The sequence below is a fragment of the Channa argus genome, chromosome 22 (genome assembly GCF_033026475.1).
Source record: "Channa argus isolate prfri chromosome 22, Channa argus male v1.0, whole genome shotgun sequence".
Lineage (NCBI taxonomy): Eukaryota > Metazoa > Chordata > Actinopteri > Anabantiformes > Channidae > Channa > Channa argus.
The window spans coordinates 4,966,332-4,985,185 of NC_090218.1; the positions used below are offsets into that span (position 1 = coordinate 4,966,332).

Below are 18,854 nucleotides of genomic sequence, written 5' to 3' on the forward strand. Positions count from 1 at the left end.
AACTTTAGTCTTTTGTTGTTATATAACAAGCAAGCAAGCTGACGCCCCCAAAATGGGGAGGTAGGTCTAAGTTGATTTATTTCAGTAATGCAATGCAACTAATTTGAGATTCATCAGATTTTTTAGATGCATATAAGGAGAAAACAGAGTTTTAGGGCCTGTGGAGTAACCCGGCATTGATGTTCTATTCATCATTGATTTGTGTGAAATATTGCTCATTTCTACCTTTGACTAAAGAATTATAAAAACATGTTGCCTGATAACTACCAAATACATGTATAAGAAATCAAAATGTTTTAATTGACCGTGGAACTTATAGAATCATTACATTTACTTGAGATATCATCTATGAAAATACTATTGTGACAGTAATTGCAGAAAGCATAAATATTGATCAAATATTAAATTCCCGATCAAGTGGCCAGTTTTATACTCATACCATACTCACTTTGACAGTGAACAGCTACATTTGTCAAAATTATCACACATGATTCAGATGAACAGTTTATTGATTAACTTGGTAAACTGTTTACATCTTTTTTTATTCTTGCGCATTACCAATTCTTTGGGACCAAAATTAATTGGCAGACATAAACCCATACACAACTCTCATTAACAAATGAGAAGCTCAAACATGGCTCATCTAGATCTTAACTAGTCATTACAAATCTAGAGAACTGAAAAAGATAAACTGTCACATTAAGTAGCTATGTTGGTCTTATTAAGTGCTGTAGGGAAAACGATTTGTCTTCGGCAGATTGTTCACTGGGCAATGCCAATGACTCCACAGGCCAGACGTCCACCAGCATTTCCAGTCTTTAGGCTCTCTTCATTGCCTCCTTTTCCCAGGTCATCAACCTTCTCGTGTATCTAAGACATGATGGAAAGCACAAGAAACAAGGTTTCATCAAATATTTGTAGTCTAGATGCGCAATTCCAATTATGTTTCTTCTACAGACCAATATGTCTGTCACGCAAGAGCTAAGATGAACTAATTCCCTGTATGGTAAAACATGGCTGGCTAGTCTGAAATTCTACTCACTACATTGGAAATACAAAATGACACTATTCCTTACCACCATGGTTCGGCCGATGATGGAGTAGAGGCCAGTGAGGGATATCATCTTGTCTGTGATGTTGATCTTGGCAATGTTGTCTGCTCCTGCAGTAACATTTCCCAGGTCTCCGACATGCCTATTTACATTACAAAATGACTGTCATTACTTTTAACTTAACACAGATACGTCTAATAGACACTGGCTCAATGGCATATAACGTGCAGCCCCAATTATTGTTTTCAAGTGTGCTGTGACAATTAAAGGTACTTTCTGCACACACCCAAGCAAATCCTCTTGTTTTTGAAGAAATATGCAGTATTTAAAACCAAAATGTCCTCTAATAATTTGTTAAGTGCCCTTGTGGTGAACAAATGGCACAGGCACCACCACTGCATGTCTTTCTCTCGCCATGATTCCTGTTTGTGGCAAAATGTTATTAATAAAAACAAAGGTGGTGGTATGAAGCCAATTCTGGAACACATGCATCAGAAATGAAATCCCTTTTGTTGGCAGACACATCAAACTGCACACAGAATGCATGCAAAACTATGCAAAGTGTGCCAAGTAGTTAGAAAACCAGACTGAATATGATTTGTCGATTCAATCAGACATAAATCATGGAGGTCTCCAGAACAAGCAATTCAAGTTTTAAAACATATGCCACTACAGGCTATAAACAATTCCACCAACCTTTAAATTGGGAAGTACAAAGGTCAAACATTTACTGCAAAGCAGTAATAGTTCACAATACTATTCATCTATCGGATTTAACTCACCTCTCTTCATCATTAGGACCACCGTGATTCTTGTTGTGGGGATTGTAGTGAGGTCCTGCACTGATGCACCCTGGGAAAGAGTGAAAAAAAAAAAAAAGAAAGAAAAAAAAGTGAAATTAAAGTAAAAATGTATTAGTCATAAAAGTTAAAAAGAGACACTCTGGTAAAAATGTATAACTCATGAAATGTAGGAAAACCAATTAACATACAATTATTGTCAGATTCTCACCATTTGTGTTGTCTCCAAATGAATGGACATGGAAACCATGTTCACCAGGGGTAAGACCCTGGATTTCTCCTGTAACTTTCACGGGAGCTGACTCATTCTAGTATGTCAGGACAAAGCAGTTTAATAGGACAAAAACAGAAAGGCACAAAACAAAAGAGCTGTCAAAGACACACCTCACTTGCATGTCTAAACCCTATCTGCACAGTCTTGTTTGGAACCCAAAATTAAACGTTAAAGCAAACGTAAAAGGAGAGTTGTACAAGATATGGTTATTATAAAGAAAATACTTTTGTCATCATTGATAGGCTACAGTAGACAATATATGCAGTAGTAAGACAACGAGTCTGCTTCAATGCATGGTACAGGTTCACACTGTGTGCACGTGATGTCAAAATAAACACTACACCCAGTTTAAATGTCAGAATAAAAGTCCTGTGCCATAATCATTGGCCATGGGGGGTCAAGGACACAAAATTACTGACTGTACGTAGGCGACCCTTAATATTATGTAACTTTGCCTACTCTGAACCTCTGTAACACATGCTTGGCCTCCTGATAATCAAACACACACAAATGGACATGCAGTGACTCAGCAAAAATAGTAGACAGGCGTTTAACCTCGCTTTACAGGCTGCCATTAACTCCGTTTCTTTGGACGCCACCTATTTAGAACAGTACAACAGAGCGGCGGCGTCAGCCTCAAGAAACTCTGCGAAGAAACACAGCAAACGCGGCCGTTATGCAACAGGCTGTTTGGCCACACGCAACGTTCATCATTAACAAAGCGCAAGCCCCAACCGTTCAAAGGTTACGACATTAAATCCATCGCTTTTAATCATCACCTGTGTCATTACGGCTGGTTCACACAAGCAGTCTACTTTAAATAAACGCCGTGACGGGTGCGCGCTACGCACTTATTAACGGCAGCAACATTAAATTAACCGTTATGTCGCAGCGTGCAAATCAACCTTATCTTGCAAAACCGTGGGGTGGCGTGGGGTCAGGCAACCTATTCAAATCACTGTGCTCAAGACAGACTCACTGAAATCATGCATCATGTAAATCGTGAAACGCCGGCTAGCTAGCTAGAATGACTTCCTCAGAAAGCAGATCTGGCTTGTGAATGAAAACTTAACTAGCTTAGCATTCGATCGCTAACGCCCCCATCACGCTGCATGACAAGTCGATTAATTTTTTTAACACGACCAAGCAACCAGATCCTTCTTTCTCTAAAAGCGGTAAGGGACAACTTACTTCCTGCTCAAAATAAACGGTCCCGCTGGTTTCTCCAGTTCCTTTGAGCACGCAAACAGCTTTCTGAACCATCTTCACAGCGCTATCACGGAACACTCAAGTTTCTGTAGCACAGTCCGGCTAGAGACAACCGAATAATGCAAGTTGCAAGTGGGCGGACAGATAAAACAGCCAGCCAATTAAAATTGGCTGGCGATCCCAAAGCCTATTTTTGATTGGTTACTGACTAATACGGAAAATAACAGGTGAAATATTCTGCTGAACTCTAGCGCGGTCAAAAGATTCATTTATAAAAATGTACATATAAGATTTCTGGAATATATTTGTGTCAATTTGTTCTGTTATATTAAAATAAATTAAAACCCTTGTGCAGTTTTTTATATTGTGAGTGAAAACCTGATGTTTATTTAAAATCAAAAGCAATATAGGCCTTAACAGTGGTGCTTTTTTAAAAAAACAAATAATTCATACTAAATTCATTGTTGTACACAGGCGTCTTTACCAACGTGCAGCTTGGTACAGCAGTTAATATCATATCCAAAATGGACAAATGCAACAAAAACATTTGATAGATATCTAATGATGACCCCCTTGCACCAGAACACTAACAATAAAATTAGTTGTCTCCCAGCAGGAAACCGTCTCACCCAGAGCATCGGCAATTATCCGCGTTACCCAACAGCAAAACAAAGGGAACTTCTTTCCTGCTGTAGATGGTGTAACGGCATCGCTTCCCTGACAACTGACAATCTTCAAAGAACAACACTTAAAAGGCAGTTATGTCATTGATTACATTAGACATACAATACTAAATTTACCCACCCTTTCAAGACAAAGCGACTACAGAAAAAACTAAGAAGAACAAACACAGAAAAAGCACATTGGCTCATACATACCCGGGCCCTAAGTTTTCTATTTAGAAACAAAATAACTATAAGAATATATTTCTATCTACTAATAAGAATCTATTACAAAATATACAGTGGCACCAGAACCGCTCACTTTTGCTGTGCCAACGTTTGCACTGGCACTTCAAACTGTGGTTAGATTAGACTTTGGATCTGCAGAACTTGTTCAGAGTCCATCTGTGGCAAATTGATTTTGATTGGACAAATTATTACAAAATCACTCTTGAATATCAGATCCCACAACAATTCATCCCAGAACACAAACCAAGTCCAAAGAGCACTCTCTATATGTCACATAGGAAAAGAAAAGACTGTAAAACTATTTCTAAACTTTCAGGAGCACAGTGGTCTCACTCAGTTTTGGTAACTTCCCCAAAATATTTTTTTAAAATTAATATCCTGCCTGTTTTGCTGCTGGTAGTTATGAAATATATCAAATAAAAAAAAGTAAATTAAATTAAATTGTTTATTATGTTAGCTGCCCATGTTGCATGTAAAATAAATTAAAAAAAGGAGAAAGCTATTAATAGGGAACCTACAGTCAAAATTAGTCACCATTTCTGCACTATGGCCAGGAAGGAAAAACAAGGATGACTGAACTATAGTTCAATCAGTATGAAATTAATAGAAAGTTATTTAAATCCCCCAATGCTAACCCAAAGGTGATCATTTGGGGGCTACTTTTTGCTAATGAGAATTGTATTTTTATTTATTTTTTTTAAAAAAAGGGTCAATCAATAAGCATTAGTTCAACTACTCCAAAATGATCTAGATATGTAGCGTTTAAGCACAAAATTATATCAAATGCATAAAATAATTTTAAATGGCTCTCCTTAAATGCTGAGCATCTAAAAGTCGACCACTAGCACAAAGCACAAAATATAACTTGCAAAAGCAAAGTGATTTGGTAAAAAAATAGTTTATTAAAAACAATTTCCTATGGCTGAAACATTGAAGATTTTATGTCCATGTACTTTGTATTTTTAACAAATCATAGAAACATGTCAACTTTCAAACCATGAGGAGTTAAAAACATTAAAGCAAAGGGCCTTGGTATTCCTTCCAAGTAAACTTGTTTCTGTCCAACAAACAAATCACAGATTATGAACAAGAACTGTGACACCTTAGAATCGTCAGTGTTACAAGCATATTTACAGCAGTGTGCCCCAAGCAATACTCTTCGTTTTGTTTTGCCCCCTGTGTCTCTATGTTAAAATGATTAAAGAACAAGAGCTGGATCTGTAGAATCTCAGCTTTAGATGTTAACTTAATAGCAGATATTGTATGTCTTCACTAAAACACACATGAAGCTGTGTTTATCAAAGACAAAAACACATTATTACATTATTTCCAGAGACCAAAACTAATAAAAATCCAAGTTTGACTGACACAAGATAAAACGAAATATATTTCAGTACAATTCAGCGCCTTTGTCTGATCTGAGATAAAAGATAACCAATAATGAATACTATTAACTCTGCCTGCTAACAGTGTTTTTAGAAACACTGTGCATTCTCTCTGTTGGATGCACAACACGTTTAGCTTTATGTCATTAACTGAAAATCAAAATGTACACATTTAGACGAGTGTGAAATGTAACCATAAAAAACACATCCAGAAATTTCTGTATTATTTTATGATGAAGAGGTTATTTAGGAAAAAAAATCTTTTACCAGAAAATGGAAAAATGTTATTTCCCACCCCCACCCCCCAATTCTTTTTTAACAGCGATTGCTTATCTGCCTTTAAGTCAATTTTTTTTTTTTACACATTACAGCAATTACATTTTTCATACCACAATGCCTAGACCACTAATACATCTTAAGAAAGCCCACTTTCAGATTTCTTTACTTCTTAGATAATCCAAGTGAAATATACCCAAATACACCCAGACATGTTTTGTTATTAATTTCTGTGCCTATGTAAATAAAATATTTCATGTTGAAATATTTTATCTGAAATGAGTCTTTACTCAAAAGTAATGTTTGTCAATCAAAAGGAAATTAGATAATGGTTTAGGTTTTTGGGTTTTGAGTCCCTACAATGGTTAGTCGAGTATTTTCAGTAGCAACCAATATAATTATGTAAATACATAATTAAACAATTTTCATAGAAAATATGCTATAATGTTATATCTAGATAAGTATAGTCTGCATATTATTGCCTGAGAAATATTAGAATGACAAGAATATTACTTTTTTGTTTCAAATCAAGGAATTAGGTGTAATCAAATTTTTTTGAGTAAAACACGACAACTTCCATCAGATTCAGACTTTCAAATTAAGCTCTAATCCTAATAAAGCCATGTGTTTGTAAGAGACTCACTACAAATGAAATAATAATACTTAAAAAACAAAAACTTAAATAAAACCATGTATTGAGTGTATTTAAGAACAATAAGTATTGGCCAGTTAACATGCACAGATCAATGATTGAACAGTTACTGTACAAAGTAGTTTGGTTTTTTCCCATTTTCAATTCAAGCACTCTTTTAAGGCCACCATAGTTTTTTCAAAGCTGGTTGTGATATTACAATAAGGGGCTGGCATAAAACACAAGATGAGATAAAAACAACAGAGAATGTTAAACAGTGCTTTAAAAAAAATTGTATGAGAAGATGTTCAGTGTTTGACATGACATCGTTGCAACAATGTTGTAAGTATTTTAAAAATATGAGTATATTTAGATGGACAGAGTTATCAGATGGACAGAGTTAAGTTAAACGTGCAAGCACTCGCAACTTACAAGGAAGAAGAAAAAAAAAGTAGAGTGGACAGCCAATATCTCTTAAAAGTAATTTCCTGCACTGATTTTAATGTGGTCATGTGTTTTGAAACAGATCCAAAGCCACATTTAACCACGAGCCATAAATTCTGAAAACTGTCCGTGGGTGAGAGATGTTTGTTTTCAAGACGCGTTGTTGTCCAAGAACTGTCATTTACCACCTACAACTGACTAGTTAGAATTCATCTGGAAAGAGTTGAGGCATGTTATCATAGTGGAGAACACCTTTTCATCTTTCAGTGTTTAACAGCAGTCTGAAAACTGAAGGAGCAGCGGTCCAGTCTATGAGGCTGCTTCCTGTATTGTTTCTGTGGGCTCACTTTGAGCTGAAGGCTCAGAGGTCATTGGCTCCCCTGCAGCGGTAGTTACCTGTGTGGCCGGAGCTACAAGTTCTGAGTCTGGCTTCTTTTGAGAAGTTTCCACACTTGGTTCTTTACTGGGTTCTAAGTTAACCAAAGGAGTCACACGGGTTTGCCCTGTGTTGTTAGGGGTCCGGAATCTGTCCATGTTTTCCAGTTCAGCCAATCGGTCATCCCTGTCCCACCGTGTGGTTCTCTCTCGACGTTCTCGCCTCGGTCTGTCGCCTTCTTTTCCTTCAGCCACTCTCCCTCTTTCTCGACTCCCTCCTTCTCCACTTGCCCTTTCTCCTCCCTCACCCCTCCCATCACCTTTTCCCCTTTCCCTCTCACTATCCAGGCTGCCCCGCCTCTCCCTCCAGTCGCGTCGGTCTCTGTCCCGCTCCCGTTCGCGGTCTCTGTCCCGATCTCTGTCCCTGTCTCTTTCCCATCCTCCTCCCCGGTGGTCACCTCCATCTTCCTGCCAGCCTCCAAGCCTCTCCCTCCCATCCATTCTATCAGCACCTCCTCCCCTGCTTCCTTCTCCAAATGAACGCCTTCCACCTCCAAAACCTCGATCCCTCTCTCTGTCCCTCTCTCTATCCCTGTCTCTATCCCAGTCTCTGTCCCTTTCTGGCTCTCTGTCCCTGAATCCAGGCCTGTCTCCCCTGAATGATCTGCCATCCATTTCTTCTGGCCCTTCAAGACCATGAGGACCTCCTGGTCTAATAAAAGGAGGAGGAGGGCCTTGAGGAGGAGGAGGGCCGTGCCCGTGTGGAGGGAAAGGAGCCCTTATATTGTGAGGAGGTGGCATCCCAAAGCCTCCTTTAGGTGGAGGGGGCTCATGGTGCATCATTTGAGGGTGTGGTCCCCTTGTCATCATCTGTGGAGGCATAGGAGGCATGTTGGGGTGAGGGGGTCTTGGCCCATGGGGTGGAGGAAAACGCTGCATGTGTGGTGGTGGGGCAAGGGGAGGACGCTGGAGAGGGATTATACCAGGCCTTGCACCAAGCAGACCACCAGAGGGGGATTGGATGTTTCCTGGAGGTACACCTGGGGGTACAACTGGAACTGTACCTGGAGGCCCCCCTGAAAGTCCACCTGGAGGTCCACCCGAAAGACCTCCTGGAGGTCCACCTGGAGGCACACTTACTTGGTTACCTGATGGGGGACAAACAAACAACTTAATTGAAACTAAACTTATTCTGTCCAGAAATACCAGTACATTCACAGCAAGTCCTAACATTTGAGAAGGACTAAATAGAAAATGCTTGGTGCTGTACAGACCACCTCCCAAGTATAAATGAACATTTATCAACTCTAATCTACTGTACTTTCTATACTGTATGTAACCAAACATAAATTAATTAACAATATCTAATTAACAATGATTAGTTGCATACAGTTTTTAAAGTGATAAGACAAATCCCTCAAGTTAAGTCTTTTTACAACCCATTGGGAAGAAGGACAAAGAACAAAACACCAGTGAAAATTCTGGAAAGAAAGTGAGACTGACCTATAGGTCCCATTTGGTTGTTGAAGATGTTGGGACCCTCAAGGACCTCATCATTTTTCCTTTTGGACAGACCTGCTGGGTCCAGAGGCAGGTCGTCAACTCCACTTTTGGAGGATGGTGGATGACCGGGAGGCATGGTACCTGGGGGAGGGAAACCTGGTGATAGAAGAGTCCGATAAGTTATGTTGCTGTTAGACCTGTCTGTTTTGTTCATACCAACTTTGCCACAGTTGGGCCAGTCTAAAAACTGTCAATCAAGTATTGATGAGGACTTCCTCTTAAAAGGTGGAATGATACAGTGTTGCGCTGTTAAAAAAGGACTCCACAATAGCCAGTTTAGGATTTTAGCATATATTCATAAAAACTTTTCCAATAAATCCACAGTCTGTGTCAAAACTAATATTCATGCAAATCGAAGAAGCAATCATTAAGGGTCATATAGAGTCATCCTAAATTGTCTTAAAATGTTTTCTTATTATATTATAATATTGATATTTCAAAGTGCAAAAAGAAATAATAGGCAACATCAAAATCCTGATGCGAAAGAAAGGAGCAGTCAAGTGTTGCATGTCTCACAATTTGGGTCCATAAAGATCTGACAAAGCAGGATAACCAAACAAACTAAACTCAGTATACTGATGAGCAAAATTCAAATATGAAAATGCAGAATGGACACAGTGTGAGTAAATGAAACTAGATGAAAGCCAGAGAGATATTGTTCGATGACAACTTTATGTGTGCTACCTGGTGGCATCTGCATGGGGTTGAAGCCAGGTCTGATGAAAGGAGGAGGGGGGACACCTGGGGGGAAGGAAGGTGGAGGCATGCCTACTGGACCGGGAAAGATGGGAGGCTGGAGAGAGCCCATTCCAACCACTGGCTGTTGCATTGGGGGGACCTGAGAATATTTACAGGTTTTACTGTAGATGTCACCTAGGAAAGATTTGGTTATACCTCCCAGTGGCAGTCTGAAGACACAGCAGTTAATCAAGTTAAAACTAAAATAAAATAATCTCATCTAGGCCGCCTCAACGTTTTGTTTATGGGTCACACCAGCTTGTAAATGCAGTGGTTCCCCGTACATTCAATATATTATGGCAGGACGCCCAAGTATATTTGGCTGCGCCTTAATTAAATGTATCTGAGAAAACAACAAAACCCACAATTACTTAACTAAAGTACCACGGCATTTCCTCTCAATGCTAGACTACTTATTGCTCAGCTTAAATTGTCCAACAGCATCTCAGATCACCTGTCAGTAACAATTATTCTATGATTTCAATTTGTGACATTACAAATCCAATGTGTTTGAATGTGTTGGTTTGTGCCCTGGACATTGGTGAAGAGTCAGGCTTCAATAGCACAGTCTGTGCCAAAGATTGTATATACAAAGTGGGAGGTATCACAGTAACAGCTCTCAACAACCAGAGTTGACCAAGTATCAGTCCCCTAAATCCACCAGCTGATCTTGCTCCCAGTGTAAATGTTTGTTTCATGCCAAAAACAAAATAATAATAATAATAATAAAAAATTCTGTAAGTCTAATTTTAGTTCTGAGGATGCTCAGTAGCTTATTAATAAATAAATATTATTTGGACATTAATGTGTACCAAAGTCAATATGCTATTGACATGAAAATACAAACAAAAATAAAAATAAAATAAAACATTAATGTGTGTACATTTTTTACACAGCATCATTGGCAAAAACATTATAACTCAGATAAAACAAACAAATTAAATGTATTTCCCACCCGTCAGCCACCACCCCAGTATAATCAGGTTGTGTCGGACACCCTGAGCCGTTTATAATACCGGCAACATGTTGGAGCTGCTGTTTACCTGAGCAGGTGGACCAGCTGCAGCAGCTACAGGTAATACTTGTGTCTCTTCAGGCTGCTGTGACTCTGAACGGCCGTTGTGGGTTAGTTCCTCTTGGTGATCAAGAACCTTTTTTACACTACTCCACTCTGGAAAAGGCATAAACATTTCAGAACTGTAAAAAAGAACTGGTTAATACACTACAGTAACCAATATCTTTAGGCATTTTCAAGAAGACCTTGTTTCTTGTCAACTGTATGACTAAACGGATTTCCCTCATGCACCATGTGTGATTGAAGTTTTTACCTGGTGATAATGTGTCTACATCTAATACTCCTCCTTCTTTCAGCTCCTCCAACTGGTCCTCTCTGATTTTAGACCACGGTATGTAGGTAACACCCAGCTCTACATCCCAGTACTGTTTAAACTCAGCCTTTATGCCCTTGTTCAAAGCCCAAGCCATCTACCAACAAATGTGCAAAAAAACAAAAACAAAACAAACAAACAAACAAACTCTTGATTAATAAGAAAATGATAATTTTCTCATTAATTTGCTGACTTTTTGTTTATTAGTGCATTAGCAAGCAGCAATGCGTGTGTTTCACTCACCTTGATGGCTTTCTGGTTCACTTTGTAAGTTCCTCTACTAAGTTTTTGTAGGGCCCTGAAGGCATCCTGCCTATGTATCATGACAATATAGGCACACCCACGTGGAGGGATCATCTTAAAAGACAAAAGGACAAAAAGGACTTAATCTTATTATTGCAGAAAGATATCAGACTGCGCAAAAGTTTGAAAAGTTGACGTTTAGTTTACTGTAACATATCAATATATCCCCAATAAACAAATATAAACAAAAAAGCATAAGGCTGTTCTTTAAATAATTTAAAAACGCACACACAAAAAAAAGAGACAAAACCTTGCATTTTTCATCTCTGGATGAGGAAATGCGAATGTCATAGTTACAAAGGATCTGGTCACAGTTGGATCATTGTAAATGCTTTATATATATCCACTTACATTGATGGATTCGATCTGCCCAAACTCCTCCAGTAAACACGCAACATCTTGCTGTTGCGTTCTCTTGTCCAGCTGGCCTACCCAGAGAGTTGTACTGCAAACTGAAAGCAAAATATTAAGTCATATAAACAAAACCTGAGTGCAATATCATCCAAAGGCAATGGTTTTATGGAACTACTAGAAATACTTTACAATCCAAACAAGTCATTTCAGGTCGAAGTTTATTTACTTAAATTAAATAACTTACTGCTTAGAGTCTCACTCTTGGTTGGTGGAAGGCCTTTTTGTCTGCGCTCTCTCTCTTTCTCCCTCTCCCTGCGCTCCTGTGAGCGAGGGCGCGGTGAATGGTAACGACGGTCTCTGGAGCGTGAGCGGGATCTCCTGTGCCTTGATCGTCGTGTACGGGAATTGGAGCGTGACCTCCTCCGCTTGGGAGACCTGCAGAAAATAAAACACTTTGCAACTCATGATATGTTCATAATAAATGGAACACGTCATATGCAGCTTATCTGCACAAGGCGAGATAAATGGTGAAGAAAAAAATTGCAACATTGATTTAAAAAAAAATAAATAAAAATAATAGTTTGTTGCATCACATCTTTAAATACTTACCTGGAGCCTGAGTGTGACCTCCGACCATGTCTGCTATCCCTCGCAGATGAATGGTCCATATCCACTGACATATCCTAATATGGTATGAAGAATACATCATTATCATTTGTTGAAAACTAGGAAAGAAAAACCCCGGATTACTACACATTAAAGCTAAAGAATTCTCATTTTCCCACATGAATGTAATCAATATTTTTTATATTAATTTTATTTATGTTAAACATATAAATTACCCAGAGTTATATCCAAGTATACGCATGTATGCAGTGGAAATTGGTGGTATTAATTCAGCATTACTTATCAATTGTCAATGGAAGAACTGTATATGTTGGTGAAAGGATCATTTTACATATTTGTTCAGCCAAAAGCAAATTGTAACTATAAACTTGATTACAATATTGATCACAACCGGAGACATTCTAGGAAAGGATTCATACTGCTATGGTCTGCTGTTACCACTGTATTTGAAAATACCAACATTAATATATAAACTGATATTTGTTAAACAATACACTATTTTATTCCAAAATTACATTTTTCCAGGCTTGGGAAAAAAAGTTTTTCAAATTCCAATAGTTTTAAAGGCTGTTTGTGCCTCTATAAAGCGGATTCTTGACTTAAGTAACATACTTAAGTAATCTGGTTAATTGAAAAAATCAGTAACAACTTTGCATGCACACAGCTTGTTCCAGCTCCATATATACATGCAGCAGATGATCGGATCTGATATCTCCTCAACCTCTGACTTAATTTGGTTGCATGTCTTACAGATTTGAACTGCACAGTGACAGAAGACACTGCCTTCTGACTTTTTTCCTTTGGCTATGTGTGTGTTTGGCTGTTGTATTGACAGTACAGAGAGACAGCATGAACAGTCTGTATTAAAAAAAAAATTATCTACAGGCCACTTTGTTATTATATGTTTTTAAATATGACTTAGGAGTGGAAATTATTTAAAAACAAGGAGCCATTGCCCAGTGCAATTATGTTTTTGTTATTCAGCCTTTCACTCTGGTACTTTTGTGCAACTGTTAACTCTACCTGCTGCTGCTGGGTGGTGTTGTGGGGAGGGTACACCCCTGGGAACCCTGGTGGCCCAGCAGAAACAGGGAGGCCCTGCCCTTGCAGAGCATTTCCCATAGGAGGCATCATGACTGGGAAACTTTGTCCTGGTGGTAAACCACATGTCTGGTGCTGGCCATTGGGAGGGAGAGGAACCTGAAAATACATGATAAATATTCTACACGTAGATCAAGGTTGACTAATAAAAACAATTTAACATTAACAGGTTTTTCAAAAACTATTTGTTTAGCACAATTTTATATATGTAATTTAAAGAGTGGAAAAAGGACAACACAGAATAAGATGATTCTCAAGAAGGCAAATTCCTTTTGTAGTTAGACATTTCCCTCTTACCTGTTGTGAGAGGTCTTGTGACATGTTTATCACTGGCGATTTAAAGTGCTCCATGTGCTGTGAGAAAGCTGGAGGCTGCTGCATACTGCGAAGATAAAAATATGGCATCAATATGGTTTGACAGCTTTTATAAATAAAAGCTTCCCATCTATTGGAACCAGACATGCTGTAGTATATGTAATGCATAAAACGCTTACAATGAAGGTTGCGCTGAGATTTCATCCTTCTTTGTTTCCTCTCCCACTTCTGGTTCATCATCATAGTCAAAACGGTCGAGCAACTTCTAAGACAAAAGATTAAGCTAATGATTACATTTTCACTTGGTTGAGCCTTTGGAGACTTTTTGGATCACCGTAACATATAGTACATAACTGTGCTACAAATTTTCTGAACCTACCAGACCTTTGCCAAGTTTCAAAGAATGTATTCAGTTATTTATGACATGCAAATACAAAAATGTACTGTCACCTTGTCAAAGGCTGTTTTCTGTTGGGTGGGCTGGGGAAGTTGTGGGGTGACCATGCCAAGCCCAGTCGTGATGTTTTGAGCCTGTGTTTGGATTGTGTGAAGAGGAGGCTGAGCGTTGGCCTCTGGCTTTACTGGCTGCTGCTGAAAGTTTTGGAGCATTTGTTGAAGCTAAGAAAAAAAGAAAAACATGAAAGAGAAAAAAAGGTTTTTGACCAAGGTCTAAAAGATGTGTAAGCAGTAACAACAATGCTATACTAAATTCAGTCTGGTTTACACACACACACACCTGCTGACCCTGTGAGGACTGGAAGAGCTGAGCCACAGCAGCAAAGGGATCAGAGTTTTGAAGCGGAGCACCAGATGTCATGGTAGAGTTTGTGGTTACCACAGTAACTGGCTCTTTGGCTGGAGGTGGTGAAGAACCTGAGGAATATACAGTATGATACAGATACAGATGTTTAACCAAGCACATGGATGCCTTCAAATACTAGCACCCTATAATGATACATCAACATGTCAATATTACTTATTTGATGCTAAATACATTTCTCTACTGAGTAAGTGTACAGTTTTATTAGTGAATACAATTACATTTATTGACTGCAGCTAAGAAGTTAACTTGTGCTGATGAATTTCACAGATACGAGTATTTTTCATATAGAATTGCATGTTAATGCAATTACAATCCCAAAGTGTAATCACTGTTACCTTTAGTATACAATCAGATAAATTACCTGGCTCATCTGTGCCTGTATAGGGTGCAGCAGCACTGCTAGACCCAGCTGCCATGTCCAAGAGAGGCTGAATCACCTCAATTTTGAATACCCCATTTTTCTGCCACAGGTTTAACACTCGAACTATCTTACTCTAAAGAGGAAATAAAGGATGAAAAGAAACATGTCAATAGTCTATGAATTAAATTAACTACAGCGCTACATTCCACAATATTAAAATATTATCTTAATGCAATTTCTACCAAGTCTCTGTTCTTACCCTGTCCTCCATGGGGCAAAGGCAGAGGTTCTCAAATGTTCCAGTAATGTTTTTGGTAAACCGTGGGCCAAACACATCTTTGTCTGGTCCAAACTGGTGTCTGGACTGCCTGACAATGGAATCCACCACATACAAGCCTGCTACCTTGTACTCCGGCTTACACTTAAAAACGAAGAAGAATAAAACTTATTATATACTTATTATATACTTATAGATTTATACATATTTACTGAGAACAATCTGGATGATAACTTAATGTAAACTAGTTTGCCTCACCTTTTTGATAAACTTTTCCACAATCTGGACTACATGTTTGTAGAGCTGAGAAAGAGAGAAGGAAGTGATCGTGTTATCAATGAGATTAGGGAGTGCAGAAAATACAGCTGAGATGTACAGAGGACACTGCTGAAGACACAAGTAACTATCGACAATTACCTTCATAGCTTTTATGGCTGATTTGGTGATGGAGATCATCTTTGCCCGAGAGATTGGGGGCTTAGAGTCCATCAGTGAGAATAACTAGTTACAAAGTAGAAAAGATATAACATATAATGAATGAATATATGATGAAGGTGATGAGAAAGTCTTTTTTTTCTATTTTTTTTCTCCTTTGTTTTTGCAGGGAGAATGGACAGTCATTGACTGCCTCAGAATTAGGATGAAAAAAAGCTAGATTACACCTGTAGTCCCAAGGACAGGGAACAAGTCCTCCTGAGTCAGGTGGACGCAGGCTAACTCTTATTTATTTTTTCCTTTTGGCTTATCCTATGAGTTCAGGGTCACCACAGCGGATCATTTATCTGCATGTTGATTTGGCACAGTTTTTACGCCGGCTGCCCTTCCTGATGCGACTCTCCCCAATTTCTACCGGGCTTGGGACTGGCACTCCGCGGCTGGGGATGGGCTGTTGGGGGTTCAGTTTCTTGGGAGACATGTGGTCGGGAAGAGGGGGGCGCGACCCTCTGACCCTGTGGTCATTAGGCAGCCACTCTACCAACTGCCACCCGCCCCTAACTGTTATTTATTAACAAACTGATTTTGACGTGATTATTTATTTGGATGAATCTTTATCTGTTTGCCACTACTGATAATTAGAACAGTGAGTCTGTGACCAGTTCATTAAAATGATGATTCCCCCACCCCTTTACACATTTTTATTGAATGTTTCCCCTGCTAACTTGTATGACTGCTGGATTGTTCATTAAACTCTGATAAAGGGCCAGTGCTGAAAATCTCTGCTATTATGCGACATGTGCTGTGTACCACATTCACCGTGCACCTACTGAGGAACCTTAACATGTGCAGACACAGTAAACTGGCATTTTATAAGTCAGAAATTCACAATTACTGCTCAGGTCTGATGTGTCTCATTGGATCATTCTGAATGTGTGATGATGAGCATCTAACTTACATAACAGTCTGCTGCGAAGAAGTTGCAAATAAGCAGTATACTGGTGTATTTCTAATAACGTTAAAGCTGTTGTTTAGCACTTAAACTAAACTGCATTTTTAAATGAACGGTAGCCACTGACAGTAAGCCCAAGTATGCTTTGACAAATTCGTCATGTAATATCGCACCAAACAGGGATTTGCATTAAGAAACTACTTTCTCTGCTTCTGTGCCAGATAGAAACTGCCAGGCGCATTTTCATGAAACAAGTGAAACGGCTCGTTTTCGTTATAATGACGTAGCTATGAAGAGCAGCTAATTAGTCGTGAAATGATCTACACTGTCTCAGTTGGGAATCAACTATCCAGTATGTGCCCTGCCACGGCCACTGTTAGCCACATCCCAGGGTTAAAAGGGGCGAGGTAAACGAGGCAAATCAAAGGTTTTATAGTCGACTTGAGTTGCTTACTCACTGGATTTATAAAAACCAACAACCACTCCCCTAGCCCTACTAACCTGCAAACGCAGGTTGTGTGTGTTTTTCAGAGGGGGGTGGACACTGTACGCTTGCTGTGTGACTATAACCAGACAGAACGCTTACCAGTAGCATGGTGAAGTTACCAACACCAGTGTTAGTAACCATTCTCCCGTAAGCTAACATTGATCGTTGTTCCAGGATTAATTGCTGGGGGTCTTAGCTTGATAGATGGCAAAAAATAAAAACAAAAAATACTATCATTTGTTTCGGCAGCATTATTTGCGCTGAAGATGTGCAACACAAACGTTGCCTGTGTTAGCCTTAACCAGGTGAAATGGACTTGTCCTGCTAGGCCCACACATCAGTACTGCTCGGCTAGCTCCAGTGAAACACCATGACCAGCACAGACACACTCGGTGAGTTCAGGATCTTAGCGATCCCCCACGGCAGCTTACCTCCTGATTAAAGGCGTTGACGGCATCCATGATTACCCAATGCCCGGCGTCTTCACCACAGCTCTCGATTCCCCGGTTACAGCGATGTTATTTCATGGAAGGGTCGGTACAACATGTCCGCTCCCGGTAGCTAACGATGTTTTAGCCTAGCATCAATAGCTCTCGGGTCGGCGGCCACAGCAAAGCATGATGGGACTCGGTCTTGTTGTTCCGGGTTGTGTCCACTGGGTGGCGCAATATAAACGAGGGACGTTAATCTATCAAATTGTGATATAATGTATTCAGAGATTTAAATTAAAATATATCATAATGAATTGTTGACAGGTCTGTAACATGCAGTCTATAGTCTGGCCTGCAGGCAGGAAGGTTTAACTTGCAGGCTATTTGCTACGGAGCCACTGTGTTGTTATAATTCCACAACGTGGTTTGCCATTTTGGTGCTGAGATAAGCATGGCCTGCCCTAAAACAGATGTCATCTGGATAGAAACATATGTTGCTTCATATATTTATCAGCATTCATGGAGCTTTTACAAATGTTTAACTTATCTATGCTGTGTGCAATAATGTACACCTAACACTGATGTTGGCTTTTAAATTGTGTGCTCTAACTTGGCACCTGTCCCAATACTTTGGAGGTGTGTTGCTTGTATCATATTCAACACTGATATGTTTTTCAAAAAAACTTTTTTCAGAATTTTTTTCAGTTTCAACATTTGATATTTTGTCATTGTACCATTTGCAATTCAAAATATTTTTTTAAATTTACTATTACATGATGTCTTTACTCACATAAAAAATGCATTTAAACCAAAATATAAATAGATATGACAAGTACAATTTTTAACTATAAAACAAAAATGCCCAGTAGAGGTATTTGTGCAGCTGTGGAGAGCAAGGGAGGCTATCCCAAGTTAGACCCTCTGGAACTTGGACTTGTGTGTTTGTGTCTCTGCTTACCATGAAATTGCTGAATGAATATTTCCAGTGTATGAGCACTTCTCATCAGTGCAAGAGCAGAGCAACAGAGTAAATTATGTAATGAAGGCAACTATCTTTTTAATGAGACAAAGCAGGCACATCCATACTCATTTTACAAAATAATACATTGAATAGTAAATTAATTTAGATGTGAGATGCAATATCTGGTGCTTGTTTTTTTTTTTTTTGTTTGGATGGAACAGAGGATTTTTTCCCATTGTGGGATCAATAAAGTATTTTATATCCTGCCTTTAGTTCAGTGGTTGTTAGTAAAGGGTGGATATTATTTCTCCTTTTTCCTTTTAAATCGTGGTTACCACATGACTATGAGTTCAGATGTGCACTCTTACTCACTTTAGCAAA

General features: G+C 39.0%; 2 protein-coding genes across 3 annotated transcripts; both read right to left on the reverse strand.

The window, feature by feature from the left end:
- Positions 1 to 279: 279 nt before the first annotated feature.
- On the reverse strand, positions 280 to 3,477 carry sod1 (superoxide dismutase 1, soluble). Its single transcript, XM_067491730.1, has 5 exons — positions 3,318 to 3,477; positions 2,064 to 2,160; positions 1,835 to 1,904; positions 1,077 to 1,194; positions 280 to 870 (listed from the first exon to the last, which is right to left on the reverse strand). The coding sequence occupies exons 1-5, from the start codon at positions 3,387 to 3,389 to the stop codon at positions 763 to 765; spliced, it is 465 nt and encodes a 154-aa protein (XP_067347831.1). The 5' UTR covers positions 3,390 to 3,477; the 3' UTR covers positions 280 to 762.
- A 1,648-nt stretch (positions 3,478 to 5,125) lies between these two features.
- Positions 5,126 to 17,679, reverse strand: scaf4a (SR-related CTD-associated factor 4a). Of its 2 annotated transcripts, none has more exons than XM_067491729.1 (19): positions 17,513 to 17,679; positions 15,625 to 15,708; positions 15,466 to 15,510; positions 15,190 to 15,351; positions 14,931 to 15,063; positions 14,483 to 14,619; positions 14,197 to 14,364; positions 13,926 to 14,008; positions 13,729 to 13,813; positions 13,354 to 13,530; positions 12,313 to 12,386; positions 11,948 to 12,138; positions 11,701 to 11,801; positions 11,290 to 11,403; positions 10,987 to 11,143; positions 10,702 to 10,829; positions 9,605 to 9,758; positions 8,861 to 9,016; positions 5,126 to 8,505 (listed from the first exon to the last, which is right to left on the reverse strand). In XM_067491729.1, the coding sequence occupies exons 1-19, from the start codon at positions 17,540 to 17,542 to the stop codon at positions 7,292 to 7,294; spliced, it is 3,393 nt and encodes a 1,130-aa protein (XP_067347830.1). In that variant the 5' UTR covers positions 17,543 to 17,679; the 3' UTR covers positions 5,126 to 7,291. The 2 variants fall into 2 exon arrangements, with proteins under 2 accessions (XP_067347830.1, XP_067347829.1); XM_067491728.1 differs by having other exon boundaries at positions 13,926 to 14,011.
- Between the last annotated feature and the right edge of the window lie 1,175 nt (positions 17,680 to 18,854).